This window comes from Gobio gobio, assembly GCF_949357685.1.
Source record: "Gobio gobio genome assembly, chromosome: 21".
Lineage (NCBI taxonomy): Eukaryota > Metazoa > Chordata > Actinopteri > Cypriniformes > Gobionidae > Gobio > Gobio gobio.
The window spans coordinates 14743735-14760830 of NC_137117.1; the positions used below are offsets into that span (position 1 = coordinate 14743735).

Consider the following 17096-nt stretch of genomic DNA (forward strand, 5'->3'; position numbering starts at 1 on the left):
TAACAAAGCAACAGCCGAGTACCTAAGAAGATGAACAGATGGAACATGTAGAGATTTAACCTAATGTCACCGTAAAAGCCCTGTGTGTTGCAAGTGGAATAATTTAAAGCAAAAGATGTAATCCCCTCAGTTTTTTTTTCTAATATAAAACCAAACATGTTCACAGACTACGAGTACAAAATGTTCAAAAAAAGCACACCAAGGGAATTCGATAGTGACCGCAGGATATGATTTTAGTGATGCCAGAAGTGTCCTTTTTATGAAAGTGTAAATTAAAATGACTATTAATGCAAATCACTGTTTCAGAAGACAAATGCAGCTTGTTTGGTTTAAATCTTTCAGTGTTCCAACGTGAATACAGTGCTTTAATAAATAAAATAGTCAGTCCCTGTGCAGTCAAGTTAAGTTTAGTAAAAACTCTTTTAGCCACATTGCAGAAGGAAGGCATTTTATGTCTGACTAAGCAGAGAATTTGAGCTGACAAACTCCTGCAGGTCATGAAATGGCACACAGAATACTTTATGTACTCGACTGCAGGGTGCAATACTTGCTTTATTTGCTTGTTATACTGTACAATGAATGTGTTTCCACAGCCCACAACGAATGGTTCACAAGGTCATATTTACACAGCTACGTTGCTACTGTGCTGGTTCATGTGGTTTAAAAGAATGGATCACGTATTAACTGAAATTAGTCCCCCCAAAAAAATTAAAAATCAAATAGAAGCGTTTAATATAGTGCAAAAATGCTATAGTCTACTTTTATTATGCTTTTATAGAGCTCTTTTGGAGCTCACTCATCATTATATAGCTGCTTAAACATTCAGCCAAGCATCTTTTGTGCTCCAAAGAAGAAAGAAAGTCATATAGGTTTGGAATGGCGTAAGGGAGAGTAAATGACGACAGCCTTTTCATTTCTGGCTTAACCATCCCCGCAATGGCAGAAAAACGGCAATGGTTGTTCATTACAAAAGGATTACAATTCGTGAGCATGTAAATCCTAGTGTTACGCACAGGAAATCAGACTTCAAAAGAATGCGTTTCTTCTTTTACTCGTCCTCTTCTTTTTATGAATGGAATCCACAGAAAAGAAAAATGAAGAGGGGTCTGTTCTGAATAGTTTGAAATGCAGATGTCCTGTGCTGAACCGCCACTGAGGACTCGATTCTGTATCATCCAGAAAACACACACACACACACGCTCAAGGCAACAGAGGGAGTAAGGGATTCAGCAGACACACGTGGAAGCCATTCAACTGGCTGTCGGAACCAGAACGCCTCTTTCACACCAGCCATCTGTGAATTTATAACCAACATCCATTATACATACACTCTAAAAGAACAAAACTGATCTGTGCCTCCAGTAAACGTTTGCTCCTGCTTGGAAAATCAATCCAAGCTATTTGCTGTAGCGCCGGGTCAAAGAACCGCATGATCCAGCTCGCCAAGAGTTTTAATCAAACCAAAACACCAGCACTGGGAAAGATCCAGAAAAAATGAGTCGTAGTCTGTTTCTGCAGACATGCATATCGCCTTTGGATTGAAATGCTTGAGAAAGCAGGTGACAATTCACACATACAAACACCTACTGTATTAGATGTGGCTCTCAGAATGGAAATTCATGTTCATTGAGCGTATTCAGAGTATACTTTCTTGAAATCACTAATAAATTGGCAAATCCATCCGAAAAGTTCTTGGGAGTCTTGATCCAAAGGCTCTCCGAATTTTACCTGTGGAAGAAAAAGAAAACGAATGAACAGTGATATTGTTAAGTCAAGTTTATTTATATAACGCTTTATACAATAAAAGTTGCTTCATATTGTGATTGTTACTGTCTTTTTTTTTCAAAGTCAAAATATAAGAGTTCTAATATAGTCCCTCTGATCAAATCAAAACATTTAAATTCCATCTAGTCAATGAGTTTGTTCACTAATATCCATGAGTCATACTATTTAAAGGCGTCCTATTATGCTTTTTAAAATTTCTTTAGTGTGTAATGTTGCTGTTTGAGCATGAAAAAACGTCAGCACAAAGTCAATAACTCAATAAACCCGTCTCCGGCACGATGACTCCGATTGTTCGAATATTCCCATTTAATAATTGTTAAATCGAAATGTCATCCTCAATAAACCCGTCTCTGGCCTGACGGCTCCTATCTTTCGAATATTGCACTTTAATAATTGTTTCATCAATACGGCATCCTCAATAAACCCGTCTCCGGCGTGTTGCCTCCAATCTTTCGATTATTCCTATTTAATAATTATTTAATCGACACATCATCTTCAATAAACCCGTCTCCGGCGTGCTGCCTCCGATCTTTCGAATATTCCGATCTATTATGACTTCTGACCTGTAAAGTTGCCAGAATAATAATCATACGCTGTTTGTAAATTGGCCAGAGGAGAACTGGCACCCCGACTGAGCCTGGTTTCTCCCAAGGTTTATTTATTTATTTATTTATTTATTTTTTTTTTTTTTATCAGATGGTGCCACAAGGGTTAAGTGAAGGATGCTGTGAATCAGAGCAATTTTTCACAACGATTTTTAAGTCAGAAGGCCATGGTCATGTTATCTCAAATTTCTTGTCGGGTTATATGGAATTATTAGGTCAGTTAAATAATGAGGTGCTAGGTCATTGAGGGCTTTATAGACAAATAACAAGATTTTAAAATCAAAATCAACATCTATTTATGAAGTCAGCTTATTTGATGTACTCTCAAATGTTTAACACATACACTACTGTTCAAAGGTCTGGGGTCGGTAAGATAAGTCTCTTTTGCTCACTAAGGCTGCATTTTTTTTGATTGAAAATCAAAAATACACATACACAAAACACAAAAAAAAGGGGCGGGGCCTGGTTGAGTTCAGTTAGTAGTGTTGAAATTTGGTTTTGGTAAGGGGCGTGACATTTCCCAAACATGCTCGAAGCGGTTGACCAATCACAGAACACTGATCTAGCTGACCAATTAGAACACAGTGCACTTTTCTAAAGGAGGGGCTTCATAGAGACAGGAACTAAACAGCGTTACTGACAGACTGGGAAGCGAGTAACTGCAACAACATCAAATATGTGAAAAATAAGTTGTTTTTTGAACATTCAAGCATGAAAACCTAGTAGAGCACAAAAACTAAATCAAGACTTTGAAAAGGGGCATAAAAGGTCCCCTTTAAAATGCATTCATCCACCTAAGAAACAACATCATACTAGTTTGGAACGGCATGAGGGTGAGTAAATTATGGCAGAATTAAACATTTTATACCAATTGATGCTGTGAACCACTGTTTAATTACCTTCATACCTGCAGAGACACCAGGAAGGCCAGGTTATAACCCTAATGCTGATAAACTAAGAGATATAACTATTTAATAGTCTGCTTATTTTCCCATCTCTCTTCATCCTGGCTCCAAAGCCCCAAGTTGCTGTTTGTTGTTTTTTTGCCCAAGGCTGAAAGTTTGGGCTGTAATTGTAAAACTAAAGCTATTCTCATCCCTGGCAGGAGACTCGCTCCTCATCCTGTCAAAAACAATGGGCTGAATGTTCACAGTGAAACACTCACAGTCTTTATGGATGGTCTTAAAGAAAATTTGGTCAGCTGGGAAATGTTACAAACAGAGGAAAAGGACTCTCTTTAAGAATTTGTTCTTTTCCTTTATTATTAAGAAAGCTGTTTATTTCTTTGGCCCAACTGGACTTTTAGTGCAAAAAGCAGTTACACTGTTTTGTTGTTTGTCAGAAATAAGTAGAAACATTACACATACACTACTGTTCAAAAGTTTTGGGTTGGTAAGATAAGTCTCTTTTGCTCAATAATGCTGCATTTATTTGATTGAAAATACAGTAAAACAGTAATATTGTGAAATATTATTACAATTTAATAGAGCTGTTGTAATATTTTTGTGGAAATCAAGATACATTTTTTTCAGGATTATTTGATAAATAGAAAGTTCAAAAGAAAAGCATTTATTTGAAATAGAAATAATTTGAAACATAAATGTTTTTTACTGTCACTTTTGATCAATTTAATGCTTCCTTTATTAATAACAGAATTCTTTAAAAACAATTAAAAATCTTACCGACCCCAAAGTTTTGGCAGCGTACATCATAATGCAACATAACAAATATGATCAATTTCAGTCTGAGGTGTCATATGTCATTATATGCTGCATTTTAGGAGTAACTTTGACATTCATGGTGGCCCAGAAGGGCATAAATTAGCAAAATATTAAATTTGATTAAGCTAATCAAGTTGATTAATTCTTCTCATAGAGTTGCATTGATTATTTCTTATATATTTTATATGAAAAAAGTTTGTTTTTATAATATTACTTTTATACATTTATTTTACTCATATTTAAATATTTAGTCATATTTTTGCTGCCTATAACTCTGGTTTTCAGTAAAAAAATAAAAAAATAAACATTTCTCCAAAAAGAGCAAAACAAAAGGCAACAAATTACATATTTGTTACAATGCTGCATTTCAAGTTGCTTTGCAAATTTTTGTAGCAAATGCCCCTTTGGTCCACCGAAGACAATTTTCTGTGCTCATCACATATTTAGTGCTATAAAAAAAAACATGACCATCACGAGAATTGTCATCATAAATCATTCTCAATCCAGCATCATTTCCTTCATAGTGAGGAAAAAAACCCACTGTAACCTTGGTGAATGGTTGGGCTGAAATATATCCCCCTTCCCAAAGTCCACCTGGCACAGATAAGAAGAAAAAGCCAATCTCCAGAAAGCCGGTGTTACCGGCCCATCCGTCTCAAGGCAACACAACAGAAGATATTGAAATAATAACTCAGGGATTACCAATATGTCAGTGTAGAGCTTCCTCATCTCCTCACACCTCTTCATCAGCTGTCTGAAATCGGCCTCATGCTTCTCGATGGCCATCTAGAGCCGGAGATAAAGGAAGAGCAGGTGTTACTGGTGTGCGTTATCCTTCTTCCCGTTTTTGGAGAGGTAGCACTGGAATTCTTAGCGCTCTCAGCCTCAGTGATATCACTGATACTTCTCTCCAACCAGACCATGTCATTTTTATACAGTCAAACGGTGTAACAAACCACAAGCTCTCAAGGGTCTGTGCTTTATACGATCTAGATTAACTTCCTTTCTCTATGGAGTTGTGCAAGAATGATACTGTCACAATTCGTCCTGTGTGAGTGCCCATGAGAACCACCTGAGGGCACTCCACTCCAGACTGTCACTCCATCAAGGACTACATCACCCATAATCCTTTGCACGGACTCTTCAACACCCATTGATTACATCCACCTGCACCCCATTACCTAGTTAGCTCACCCCATATAAGCCTGTTCATTCTGTCAGTCATTGCCAAGTCTTGTTTAGTGTTACTACTGCATTTCTGAGCGTTTCCCTGGTTTCATGTCTCTTGTTTTTGGATTTCTTGCCTGTCTCCCGGATTACCCTTTTGCCTGTCTCTCCTGCCTTGTTTACCTGTTTGGACTGCTTGCCTGTGTATGACCTTTTGCTTATTGTTGACTACGAGTGTGGATTACCCTCTGAATAAAACTGCATTTGGATTCTCAACCTCTGTCTCGGAGCAGTACGTTACAGAAGACTTGGCCACCATGAATCCAGCAGCAAAAATCTTGTGTCTCCGTCAAGGAGATCGTCCTATCGAGGACTATGTAGAGGACTTCGTTGAGCTGGCACATTTGACTTCAATGGACGAGGTATGTCTCATGATATTTTTCAGAGGAGGACTATCTGAGCCGCTCAGTTCAATCATGCCTTTGCATGATCCTAATTGGTCTCTAAAGACGTATATTGACATTGCATTGCAACTGAGCGGTTCTGCTTTTAAAGTGGGTATCATGGAGGAGGATAGTGACATACCCACTGCATCTGCTATGCATTTGTCTTCGTGCAAAATGGCCGCCATTCCAGAGTCTCGTCCTGTCATGGCTGCCGTCCAGGGTCCAGTGACATCTCCTGTCCATATCCAGGGTCCAGCGACATCTCCTGTCTATGTCCAGGGTTCAGCGACATCTCCTGTCCATGTCCAGGGTTTCTTGCATCAGGGTTTCTTCTTCATCTCCAGTCAACGTCCAGAGATGGCTCCAGCCACTGACCAGCGTCCAGAGATGGCTCCAGCCACTGACCAGCGTCCAGAGATGGCTCCAGCCACTGACCAGCGTCCAGAGATGGCTCCAGCCACTGAGCAGCGTCCAGAGATGGCTCCAGCCACTGAGCAGCGTCCAGAGATGGCTCCAGCCACTGAGCAGCGTCCAGAGATGGCTCCAGCCACTGAGCAGCGTCCAGAGATGGCTCCAGCCACTGACCAGCGTCCAGAGATGGCTCCAGCCACTGACCAGCGTCCAGAGATGGCTCCCGCCACTGACCAGCGTCCAGAGATGGCTCCCGCCACTGACCAGCGTCCAGAGATGGCTCCCGCCACTGACCAGCGTCCAGAGATGGCTCCCGCCACTGACCAGCGTCCAGAGATGGCTCCCGCCACTGACCAGCGTCCAGAGATGGCTCCCGCCACTGACCAGCGTCCAGAGATGGCTCCAGCCACTGAGCAGCGTCCAGAGATGGCTCCAGCCACTGAGCAGCGTCCAGAGATGGCTCCAGCCACTGAGCAGCGTCCAGAGATGGCTCCAGCCACTGAGCAGCGTCCAGAGATGGCTCCAGCCACTGAGCAGCGTCCAGAGATGGCTCCAGCCACTGAGCAGCGTCCAGAGATGGCTCCAGCCACTGACCAGCGTCCAGAGATGGCTCCAGCCACTGACCAGCGTCCAGAGATGGCTCCAGCCACTGACCAGCGTCCAGAGATGGCTCCAGCCACTGACCAGCGTCCAGAGATGGCTCCCGCCACTGACCAGCGTCCAGAGATGGCTCCCGCCACTGACCAGCGTCCAGAGATGGCTCCCGCCACTGACCAGCGTCCAGAGATGGCTCCCGCCACTGACCAGCGTCCAGAGATGGCTCCCGCCACTGACCAGCGTCCAGAGATGGCTCCCGCCACTGACCAGCGTCCAGAGATGGCTCCCGCCACTGACCAGCGTCCAGAGATGGCTCCCGCCACTGACCAGCGTCCAGAGATGGCTCCCGCCACTGACCAGCGTCCAGAGATGGCTCCCGCCACTGACCAGCGTCCAGAGATGGCTCCCGCCACTGACCAGCGTCCAGAGATGGCTCCCGCCACTGACCAGCGTCCAGAGATGGCTCCCGCCACTGACCAGCGTCCAGAGATGGCTCCCGCCACTGACCAGCGTCCAGAGATGGCTCCCGCCACTGACCAGCGTCCAGAGATGGCTCCCGCCACTGACCAGCGTCCAGAGATGGCTCCCGCCACTGACCAGCGTCCAGAGATGGCTCCCGCCACTGACCAGCGTCCAGAGATGGCTCCCGCCACTGACCAGCGTCCAGAGATGGCTCCCGCCACTGACCAGCGTCCAGAGATGGCTCCCGCCACTGACCAGCGTCCAGAGATGGCTCCCGCCACTGACCAGCGTCCAGAGATGGCTCCCGCCACTGACCAGCGTCCAGAGATGGCTCCCGCCACTGACCAGCGTCCAGAGATGGCTCCGGCCCGTCTCCCGAGTCCAGTGAGGGCTCCGGCCCGTCTCCCGAGTCCAGTGAGGGCTCCGGCCCGTCTCCCGAGTCCAGTGAGGGCTCCGGCCCGCCTCCAGTCACGAGTCCAGAGAGGGCTCCGCCTCCAGTCACGAGTCCAGAGAGGGCTCCGCCTCCAGTCACGAGTCCAGAGAGGGCTCCGCCTCCAGTCACGAGTCCAGAGAGGGCTCCGCCTCCAGTCACGAGTCCAGAGAGGGCTCCGCCTCCAGTCACGAGTCCAGAGAGGGCTCCGCCTCCAGTCACGAGTCCAGAGAGGGCTCCGCCTCCAGTCACGAGTCCAGAGAGGGCTCCGCCTCCAGTCACGAGTCCAGAGAGGGCTCCGACCGTGCCACCTACTGCTCCGCCGTGGAGGTCTTCAAACCCGTCTCCGCTGCTGTGGTGGTCATCTGCTCCGCCGTGGGGGTATTCAAACACGTCTCCGCTGCTGTGGTGGTCATCTGCTCCGCCGTGGGGGTCTTCAAACCCGTCTCCGCTGCTGTGGTGGTCATCTGCTCCGCCGTGGGGGTATTCAAACCCGTCTCCGCTGCTGTGGTGGTCATCTGCTCCGCCGTGGGGGTCTTCAAACCCGTCTCCGCTGCTGTGGTGGTCATCTGCTCCGCCGTGGGGGTCTTCAACCTCGTCTCCGCTGCTGTGGTGGTCATCTGCTCCGCCGTGGGGGTCTTCAACCTCGTCTACGCTGCTGTGGTGGTCATCTGCTCCGCCGTGGGGGTCTCCAAGACCGTCTGCGCTGATGTGGTGGTCGTCTGCTCCGCCGTGGGGGGCTTCAAGACCGTCTGTGCTGCTGGTGTGGTCGTCTGCTCCACCCTGGCTGCCTGCTCTCCATACGCCAGCCTGGTCATCTGTCCCGCCTACGCCACCCTGGTCATCTGTCTGGCCTGCACCACCCTGGTCATCTGTTCAGCCTGCTCCTTCCTGGTCTTCTGCTCGGTCTCCAGGCCCTCTTCCGCTCCATGGGCCTGGCCCTCCATCCCGCCCCCGTGTCCGCCTCCGCTCCACCTCCCTCCGGGATTATTATTATAGGAGTGTCTGGAAGCCACTCCTTAGGAGGGGGGCTATGTCACAATTCGTCCTGTGTGAGTGCCCATGAGAACCACCTGAGGGCACTCCACTCCAGATTGTCACTCCATCAAGGACTACATCACCCATAATCCTTTGCCCGGACTCTTCAACACCCATTGATTACATCCACCTGCACCCCATTACCTAGTTAGCTCACCCTATATAAGCCTGTTCATTCTGTCAGTCATTGCCAAGTCTTGTTTAGTGTTACTACTGCATTTCTGAGCGTTTCCCTGGTTTCATGTCTCTTGTTTTTGGATTTCTTGCCTGTCTCCCAGATTACCCTTTTGCCTGTCTCTCCTGCCTTGTTTACCTGTTTGGACTGCTTGCCTGTGTATGACCTTTTGCTTATTGTTGACTACGAGTGTGGATTACCCTCTGAATAAAGCTGCATTTGGATTCTCAACCTCTGTCTCGGAGCAGTACGTTACAGATACAGTGCATTCATTTTTTTTTTAAAAGAATATCCTAGCCAGTCTTTTCAATATAATGGAAATAAATAAGGACGGGCTGTCAAGCTCCAAACTGATAAATAAGGAGCATCAAAGTATGGTAATGTATTATATGACTTGTGTGCTATAATTCTATAGGTCTTTAGATAGCTCTAGAAGTCATATGATAGCTTTGTGTGAGGAAGAGACTGAAATTTGAGTCATTATTCACTGAGTGAAGTAGTTTTGTCCAATTCGAGCCATACTTTTGAATATGATTTTTTGTTTTAGTTCACAAAATCAGTCTGGGGGAGCTTCCTGTACAACGATATAACGCGCTGCTTAACTGCCATAGATCGAAGCTAGTTGATTTCTTCAACTATGCAAGTGACTACATTTCACAAAACCATATTGTCGCCAAATTTGATGTTCAACCACCTAGGTTAATGATGTCATGCAGGCGGTGGTGGAGTAATAAGTAAGGAATAATTTATGACATTTTTCAATAATTCAACAGACCAGAGTCAATTTTTCTGCTTATACTACGGTTACCACACCTCAAGACAGTGTTCAGATGATGTATGTCAAGATATCTGTCAGGTTTTTGTCCTTAAAATGCTCTTGTGTGCAGGACTAATTTCTTACGCATCTCATCCCAATCCTCTGTTGCTAATTCCAAAACGTCATTTTAGAGCTAGTAACTGAGACTTGAGCCCTTGATAGCAGACTAATGCTGTTATTAATGCTGTGTGTGTGTGTGTGTGTGTGTGTGTGTGTGTGTGTGAGAGAGAGAGAGAGAGAGAGAGAGAGATTAAGCGTGTGTGAATTACCTGAGTTTGTGTCTCTCAACAGTTTTGGGTGGCAGCGTCTCTACTAATAGTGAAATTGTAAGTTTATCTGCTTCAAGAACAGACATTACCGCCGTATTTTACTGATAAAATCGCCAGAGAAGCGCCAACAACACGTTTTTGTGCGAGTGTGTGTTCTTACTGTAATTTGTCGTTTTTATCCTATTGTTTATTTGCTTGGTCGGTGTCGTTGTGGGTTTTAGTTCTTTTGCTGTTGTCGGCTGTAAAGACCTTTGAAATAACTGAAATCATTTGGCGAAGTGATATGGAGCTGTAATGCGGTAAAGACCTGCCTGAAACTACTTTAGCCGTGCTTTTCCCTGAAAATAATGGCACACATCAAATTCAAGCATTCAACAGCCCTGTAGTATAACTTTATATCTGTTTGAGATTAAATGAATGCAAACATTTTTGCTATAAATTACGGATATGGCATCTGAAGACTAATTCTCATTTTTCTCAGTTATTTTGCTTTATTTCGAGATTCAATCATAGGCTCGTTCTTACATACTAGAGCACGTACGCTCATGTGCACACTTCAAAAACAGCGGTTTAAATCTCTTGACAAACTAAAAGACGTAAATAACATTTGTATGTATTCGAAATAAAAGATATAGATTGTACTGAATGTCAGCTTGCTTATTTTGCTCAAGATCAGGATTTATTTAGTCCACGTCGTGCAAACAAGAAACTATGCTTTTAACAACAAGAGCTGTTGTGCCAACCACACTTCTTTGCGATTTTGTTTGCGAATGTATATTGGAATTATGATTTCGCAAAACACAGACTCGTTGAACTATGCTGATAATGTCGGAACTTGCGACCATAGTTGGCTAATGATGCTTTTGGAAAACGCACCGCAGATTGATTCTTAAGTTCAACTCAGTGACCCAGTCAAAGTCATTAAAGCTCACTGAAAGAGTGATGACTTAAATTGCAAAGACTATAGAATATACCACACAAATAATATGGGTTTTTTTTTGTGCCTTTTTTTACTGGAAAGGAAAAAAAAATTAAATCCCCATTCAGGATTATTGCATGAAAAACAGAGATACATAATTCAACATTTTGTGTTTAACAGAAGAATCTGTGTTAGCAAATAGGGTAAATCTGTAAATGTACCTTTAAGTCTTTGAAGAATTTGGGGTGCTGATTGGCTGTGTTTTTCCGTTTTTGTGCTTTCCTGTACTGGATGACCTTCTGAAACTCATTCTTCACTACTAAATGGTGACAAAGGGGGGCAATCTCTGTTTAAGGACATTTATAATGGACCAACTAAACTTTATGATTAAAATTGCAATGCCTTTATGCATTAATGCACAAGCAAGCCAACTAGCAACAGGTTTGAATCTAACGCTCAGCTGATCAAAAAGTTATAAATTGTATGAAATGCATGACCACACTTCAATATAACAGTGAAAGGGTTTGTTGATATTCTGAAAGTGCTCAATCAAGCATCAAAGGCATCTACAAAACAAGTTTGGTGCAGCAGCATCACAAAATACATCAGATAAGACCACGTACCATCCACCTCTGCTGTTAGACCTTTAACCGAAGCTGCAGGAAAACCACAGATACACACAATCAGAAGGCATTCAATCAAATCAGCCTGAAAAACATCTTTCACATCTTCCCTTCCAATGAAATTTTGATTAGAGTACCCCCAGGAACAGTCTCGAATTCTGCAAGCTCCAGGAAAAAGGTGGCCAAACGTGGTTCTCGCAACATGATCTGCTCCACAAGGGCATGCAGCAAGGTGAACTTCCGATTGTTCCCACGCAGCTGAGAAAGCTGGAAAAAAGAGGGAAAAATAATGAATGTGTTTATCCATGCACCTGCACTTGGAAAAAGATGGTACATTTGTGTTCCAATACCTATTGAGCTGCAAGTAGGGAGCATTTTAAGGCATCTTTTTTGACGCTTTGTATTCCATTTAATACCAAGAAAAAAAGTTAATAAAAATATTTGTGTTTAATATCAAATTAAAATATAAAATAACAAATATAAATAATTGATACAAATAAAACAAATAAAATAAATAAAAAATATTTGTAAAAACCCTATTCCATGTATATATGTATAATATTTATATATAATGTACAATATATATACACACATACAGTTGTGGTCCGAATTATTGGCACCCCTGGTAGATATGATCAAAGATGGCAGTAAAAATAAATCTGCATAGTTTATCCTTTTTATCTTTTTTTTTCCTTTCAAAAAATTCGCAAAAATCTATCCTTTCATTGAAGTAAAAGAATTGAAAGTGGGGGTAAATCACATTCTGAAATAAATGCTTTTCACCAAAACATGTTGGCCATAATTATTGGTACCCTTTTATTCAATACTTTTGAATACAAGCTCTGAGTCTTCTCCTATAATGCCTGATGAGTTTGGAGAACACCTGACAAGAGATCAGAGATCATTCCTCCATACAGAATCTCTCCAGATCCTTCAGATTCCCAGATCCATGTTGATGCTTCCTCTCTTCAGTTCAGCCCACTCATTTTCTATAGGGTTCAGGTCAGAGGAACTTGATTTTGATGTTTGTTTTGGATCATTGTCCTGATGGAAGATCCAACCTTGGCCCATTATAAGATTTCTGGCAGAGGCCGTCAGGTTTAGATTTTTTATCTGTTGGTATTTGCTAGAATCCCTGATACTGAATCTGAAGATGTCCAGGACCTCCAGCTAAAAAAATAGGCCCACAACATTAAAGATCCAGCTGTATTTTTAACCATAGGCATGGTGTACTTTTTATCCCTGTTTGCACCAAAACCATCTGCTGGTGGGTTTGCTGCCAAAAAGCTCTTTTTATGGTTTCATCTGACCACAGAATCAGGTCCTTTTTTGAATTTCCAGTCATGTCTGACAACTGAATATGCTGGAGGATTTGTTCTTGAAACACTCCCAAACAACATGTGGTGATGAAGGGTTTGTTTGAATTTTTTTTTTTTTTTTGTCTTTCTGACTCAGACTCAATTAATCTTTGCAATTCTCTATCTGTGATCCTTGGAGAGTCTTTATTCAGTCAAACTTTCTATAAAAATATAGAAATGTAAGAAATTATTTTATATAAATAACATAGATAAGAAAAATGCTATTGAGCATTAATTTGACTGAAGAAAATAAATAAATAAATTCATTATTGGACCCAGAAGAACATTCCGTTCTTGAATCTTCTGAAACGTATTTATATAATTTTATATTTGACTATATTGTCACTTCAAGTTTATGCAAATAAAAATGTTTGAAAACCAGGCAGCTTTATATAACAGCAGAAATATCTTTGGGAGCCTTCAGCCTTTGAAAATGTACATTTACAATTAATCATTTATGTATACTTTAGTACAAAAACCAAGTGTGCTCCCTATGTAGGGAGCATTTTAAGGCATCATAGACACTTATTTTGATTTACTTTTATTCATCAAGGATGCATTAAATTGATCAAAAGTGACAATGAAGACATTTGTAATGTTACAAACTATGTCTATTTAATAAATGCTATAGAAAATTTAATTAAAAAAATGTATAAATGCAAATGAATGCTGTTTGTTGAACTTTATATTAATCAAAGATGAATCTTAAGTAGCAAAACTGTTTTTAAAATTGATAATAATAATTGTTTCTTGCGCAGCAAATCATCATATTAGAATCATTTCTGAAGGGTCATGTGACACTGAAGACTGGATCAATGATGCTGAAAATTCAGCTTTTATCACAGGAATAAATTACATTTTAAAATATATTACAACTTATATTTTTGTAATAATAATTCGGAATTTTACTGTTTTACTGTATTTTTGATTAAATAAATTCTGCCTTGGTGAGCAGAACAGATTGTAATGTAATGTAACTTTTGACAGGTACTGTTTTATTTAATTATAACATATATAATTTTTTATATTTAAATATAACGTAATAAATATATATTTTTTATAAATCAAAAATGTGTGTGATATATTTGAATGCTTATTAATGCCATTAGCAACATATTAACAACAAATTCTATTGGGATCAATTGTCTTGTCAATGTCGGCAGTGAGGCTTGGGATCGATTGGTCATATATCCCCAATCAAATATCCCATCTGACCAGAGGGTGTTAAATTTAGAGGATCTGGTAAACAAATATTTATCTTGGGTGTGAGTGTGCATTTGTGAGAGTTTATGCACACACATGCACGCATCTTTGAATACCAATACCTTGCCCAAGGCCAGAGAAAGAGCGAGGTTTGACAATTCAACACCCACGTGCATATTACCATCAACTAAATATGGAAGATAATGTCCTCGTGCAGAAGAGCACCTCTATTGTGCACATGTGAAAAACCAGTTAACATTTTTCCAAAAGGGTCTCCTTGACATCTCTCTGCTCTCTGATTCTCCATACAGACACAATGCAAATGCTGTTGGAGTACTACATCCTCATGTGAGTGTTTTGAAAGAGTCACAATATGTACAGCAGACTAAAGGGTGATAATGATAAGGAATGTGTGTCTTGAATAAGCTGCTAATTTAAAAAAAGGTTAACTCTGCGTTGGTGTCATGAATAACTCAAAGGGATAGTTCACCCAAAAATAAAACAATTCTGTCATCATTTACTAACCTTCAACTTGTTCCAAACCTGTGTGAGTTTCTGTTTTCTGTTGAACACAAAAGAAGATATTTTGAAGAATGTTGGTGACCAAACAGTTGATTGACCCCATTGACTTCTATAGTATGGGGGGAAAACTATTGAAGTCAATGGTTTCCATCAACTGTCTGGGAAACAAACATTCTACAAAATATCTTCTTTTGTGTTCAGCAGAAAACAGAAAACACCTCATACAAGTTTGGAAAAGCTTGAGGGAGAGTAAATAATGACAGAATTTTCATTTTTGGGTGAACTACCCCTTTAAGCACTGAAAATTAATCAAATAGAGCTAAACACAAAACACTCCAATCTCAATTGCATCTTCTTAAAGAAAGAAAATGTAAAGCGAGTGTGCATGCCACAAAACCCAGCGAGCATGTTCAAGAGGGATTGTTTCAACTGCTCTCCATATGAAGAGGCCTGTAGAGAACAAGAGTGGGGATTTTTCAAGCTCTCTAGACCTATTCTTTATGATAATGCATGTAGACATGAAGCCACTACAACAATTTCAGCAGCCGCTAATTTAAAACTCACAGGGGGCTAAATGCTAATCTTCAAATGGGTGGAAAAGTGGGCTGTACTCTGTTTCTAGGTTGTGTTGTTTACCATTTAAATCCTGAACCATTCTAAAATACTAAAAAGATGACCAGGAGGCATCAAAAACACTGTTTAGGCTTTGTTCAGAAAGGATCACTTATATTTTGCAGTTTCAAAAAGTCAAAAAGTTTTGGGTCAGTAAGATTCTTGACTTTTATTCAGCAAGGATGCATTAAATTGATGACAGTGGCAGTAAAGACTTTTACATTGTTAGATTTTTTTATTTCAAATCAACGCTGTTCTTTTGAACTTTCTATTAATAAAGGAATCCTGGGGAAAAAAATAGGTAACACTTTATTTTAGGGTTCAATTCTCACTATTAATAAATTGGTTGTTTATTAGCACATTTTAATGCCTTATTCTGTATGACCTTATTCTACATCCCTTAATCCTACCCAAAACTGCCTTACTAACTATTAATAAGCAGTAAATTTAGTTTATTGAGTTTGTTGAGGCAAAAGTCGTAGTTAATTGTGAATATGTGTTCCATAAATTATCACGGTTTGCACAAAAATATGAAGCAGCATAACTGTTTTCAACATGGATAATAATGATAAATGATTCTTGACCAGCAAATCATCATATTAGAATGATTTCTGAAGGATCATGTGACTCTGAAGACTGGAGTAATGATGTTGAAAATTCAGCTTTGATCACAGGAATATATTACATTTTAAAATATATTAAAATAAACAGTTATTTTAAATTGTAATAATATTTCACAATATTACTGTTTGGTCAAACAATTGCAACCTTGTTGAGCATAAAAGAATGGTAGTATATGAAACATTGTTGTAATTAGAAAAAGAGCAAACAACAAATGACAAATCAAAATCAAGTATTCCAGAAAGCCATGTAATAAAATGCACTATATTGCCAAAAGTATTGGGACACCCCTCCAAATCATTGAATTCAGGTGTTCCAATCACTTCCATGGCCACAGGTGTATAAAATCATGCTGAGGCGCACAATGCGCAGAAGTCACCAACTTTCTGCAGAGTCAATAGCTACAGAACTCCAAACTTCATGTTGCCTTCAGATTAGCTCAAGAAAAGTGCATAGAGAGCTTCATGGAATGGGTTTCCATGGCCAAGCAGCTCATCCAAGCCTTACATCACCAAGTGCAATGCAAAGCGTGGGATGCAGTGGTGTAAAGCACGCCGCCACTGGACTCTAGAGCAGTGGAGACGTGTTTTCTGGAGTGACCAATCACGCTTCTCTGTCTGGCAACCCGAGTCTGGGTTTGGCAGTTGCTAGGAGAACGGTACTTGCCTGACTGTATTGTGCCACGTGTAAAGTTTGGTGCAGGGGGGATTATGGTGTGGGGTTGTTTTTCAGGGGTTGGGCTTGGCCCTTTAGTTCTAGTGAAAGGAACTCTTAATGCTTCGGCATACCAAGACATTTTGGACAATTTCATGCTCCCAAAATTGTGGGAAGAGTTTGGGGATGGCCCCTTTCTGTTCCAACATGACTGCGCACCAGTGCACAAACAAAGGTCCATAAAGACATGGATGAGTGAGTTTGGTGTGGAGGAACTTGACTGGCCTGCACAGAGTCCTGACCTCAACCCGATAAAACACCTTTAAGATGAATTAGAGCGGAGACTGCGAGCCAGGCCTTCTCATCCAACATCAGTGCCTGACCTCACAAATGCGCTTCTAGAAGAATGGTCAAAAATTCCCATAAACACACCCCTAAACCTTGTGGAAAGTCTTCCCAGAAGAGTTGAAGCTGTTATAGCTGCAAAGCGAGGGCCAACTCCATATTAAACCCTACGGATTAAGAATGGGATGTCATTAAAGTTCATGTGCATGTAAAGGCAGGCGTCCCAAAACTTTTGGCAATATAGTGTACATATTGGTCTTAAATGTTTTGCATTAAACTGTGACACAAATAGTTAATATGTCAATGTATAGATTCA

The 17096-nt window shown here is 41.4% G+C and overlaps 1 protein-coding gene across 6 annotated transcripts in view; it reads right to left on the bottom strand.

The window, feature by feature from the left end:
• Positions 1-216: 216 nt before the first annotated feature.
• The window catches only part of LOC307118171 (uncharacterized protein), a 57208-nt gene continuing 40328 nt past the window's right edge, over positions 217-17096 (bottom strand). For 4 of the 6 annotated variants that reach the window (XM_079803673.1, XM_079803672.1, XM_079803675.1 and 1 more), the window contains 5 exons: positions 11603-11732; positions 11466-11498; positions 11064-11161; positions 4814-4897; positions 217-1728 (listed from right to left, as the gene is read on the bottom strand). In XM_079803673.1, the coding sequence (XP_079659799.1) occupies positions 1624-1728; positions 4814-4897; positions 11064-11161; positions 11466-11498; positions 11603-11732 (450 nt within the window). In that variant the 3' untranslated portion in view covers positions 217-1623. The remainder of the gene's footprint in view (positions 1729-4813; positions 4898-11063; positions 11162-11465; positions 11499-11602; positions 11733-17096) is intronic. The other 2 variants (XM_079803676.1, XM_079803677.1) reach the window with 2 other exon arrangements.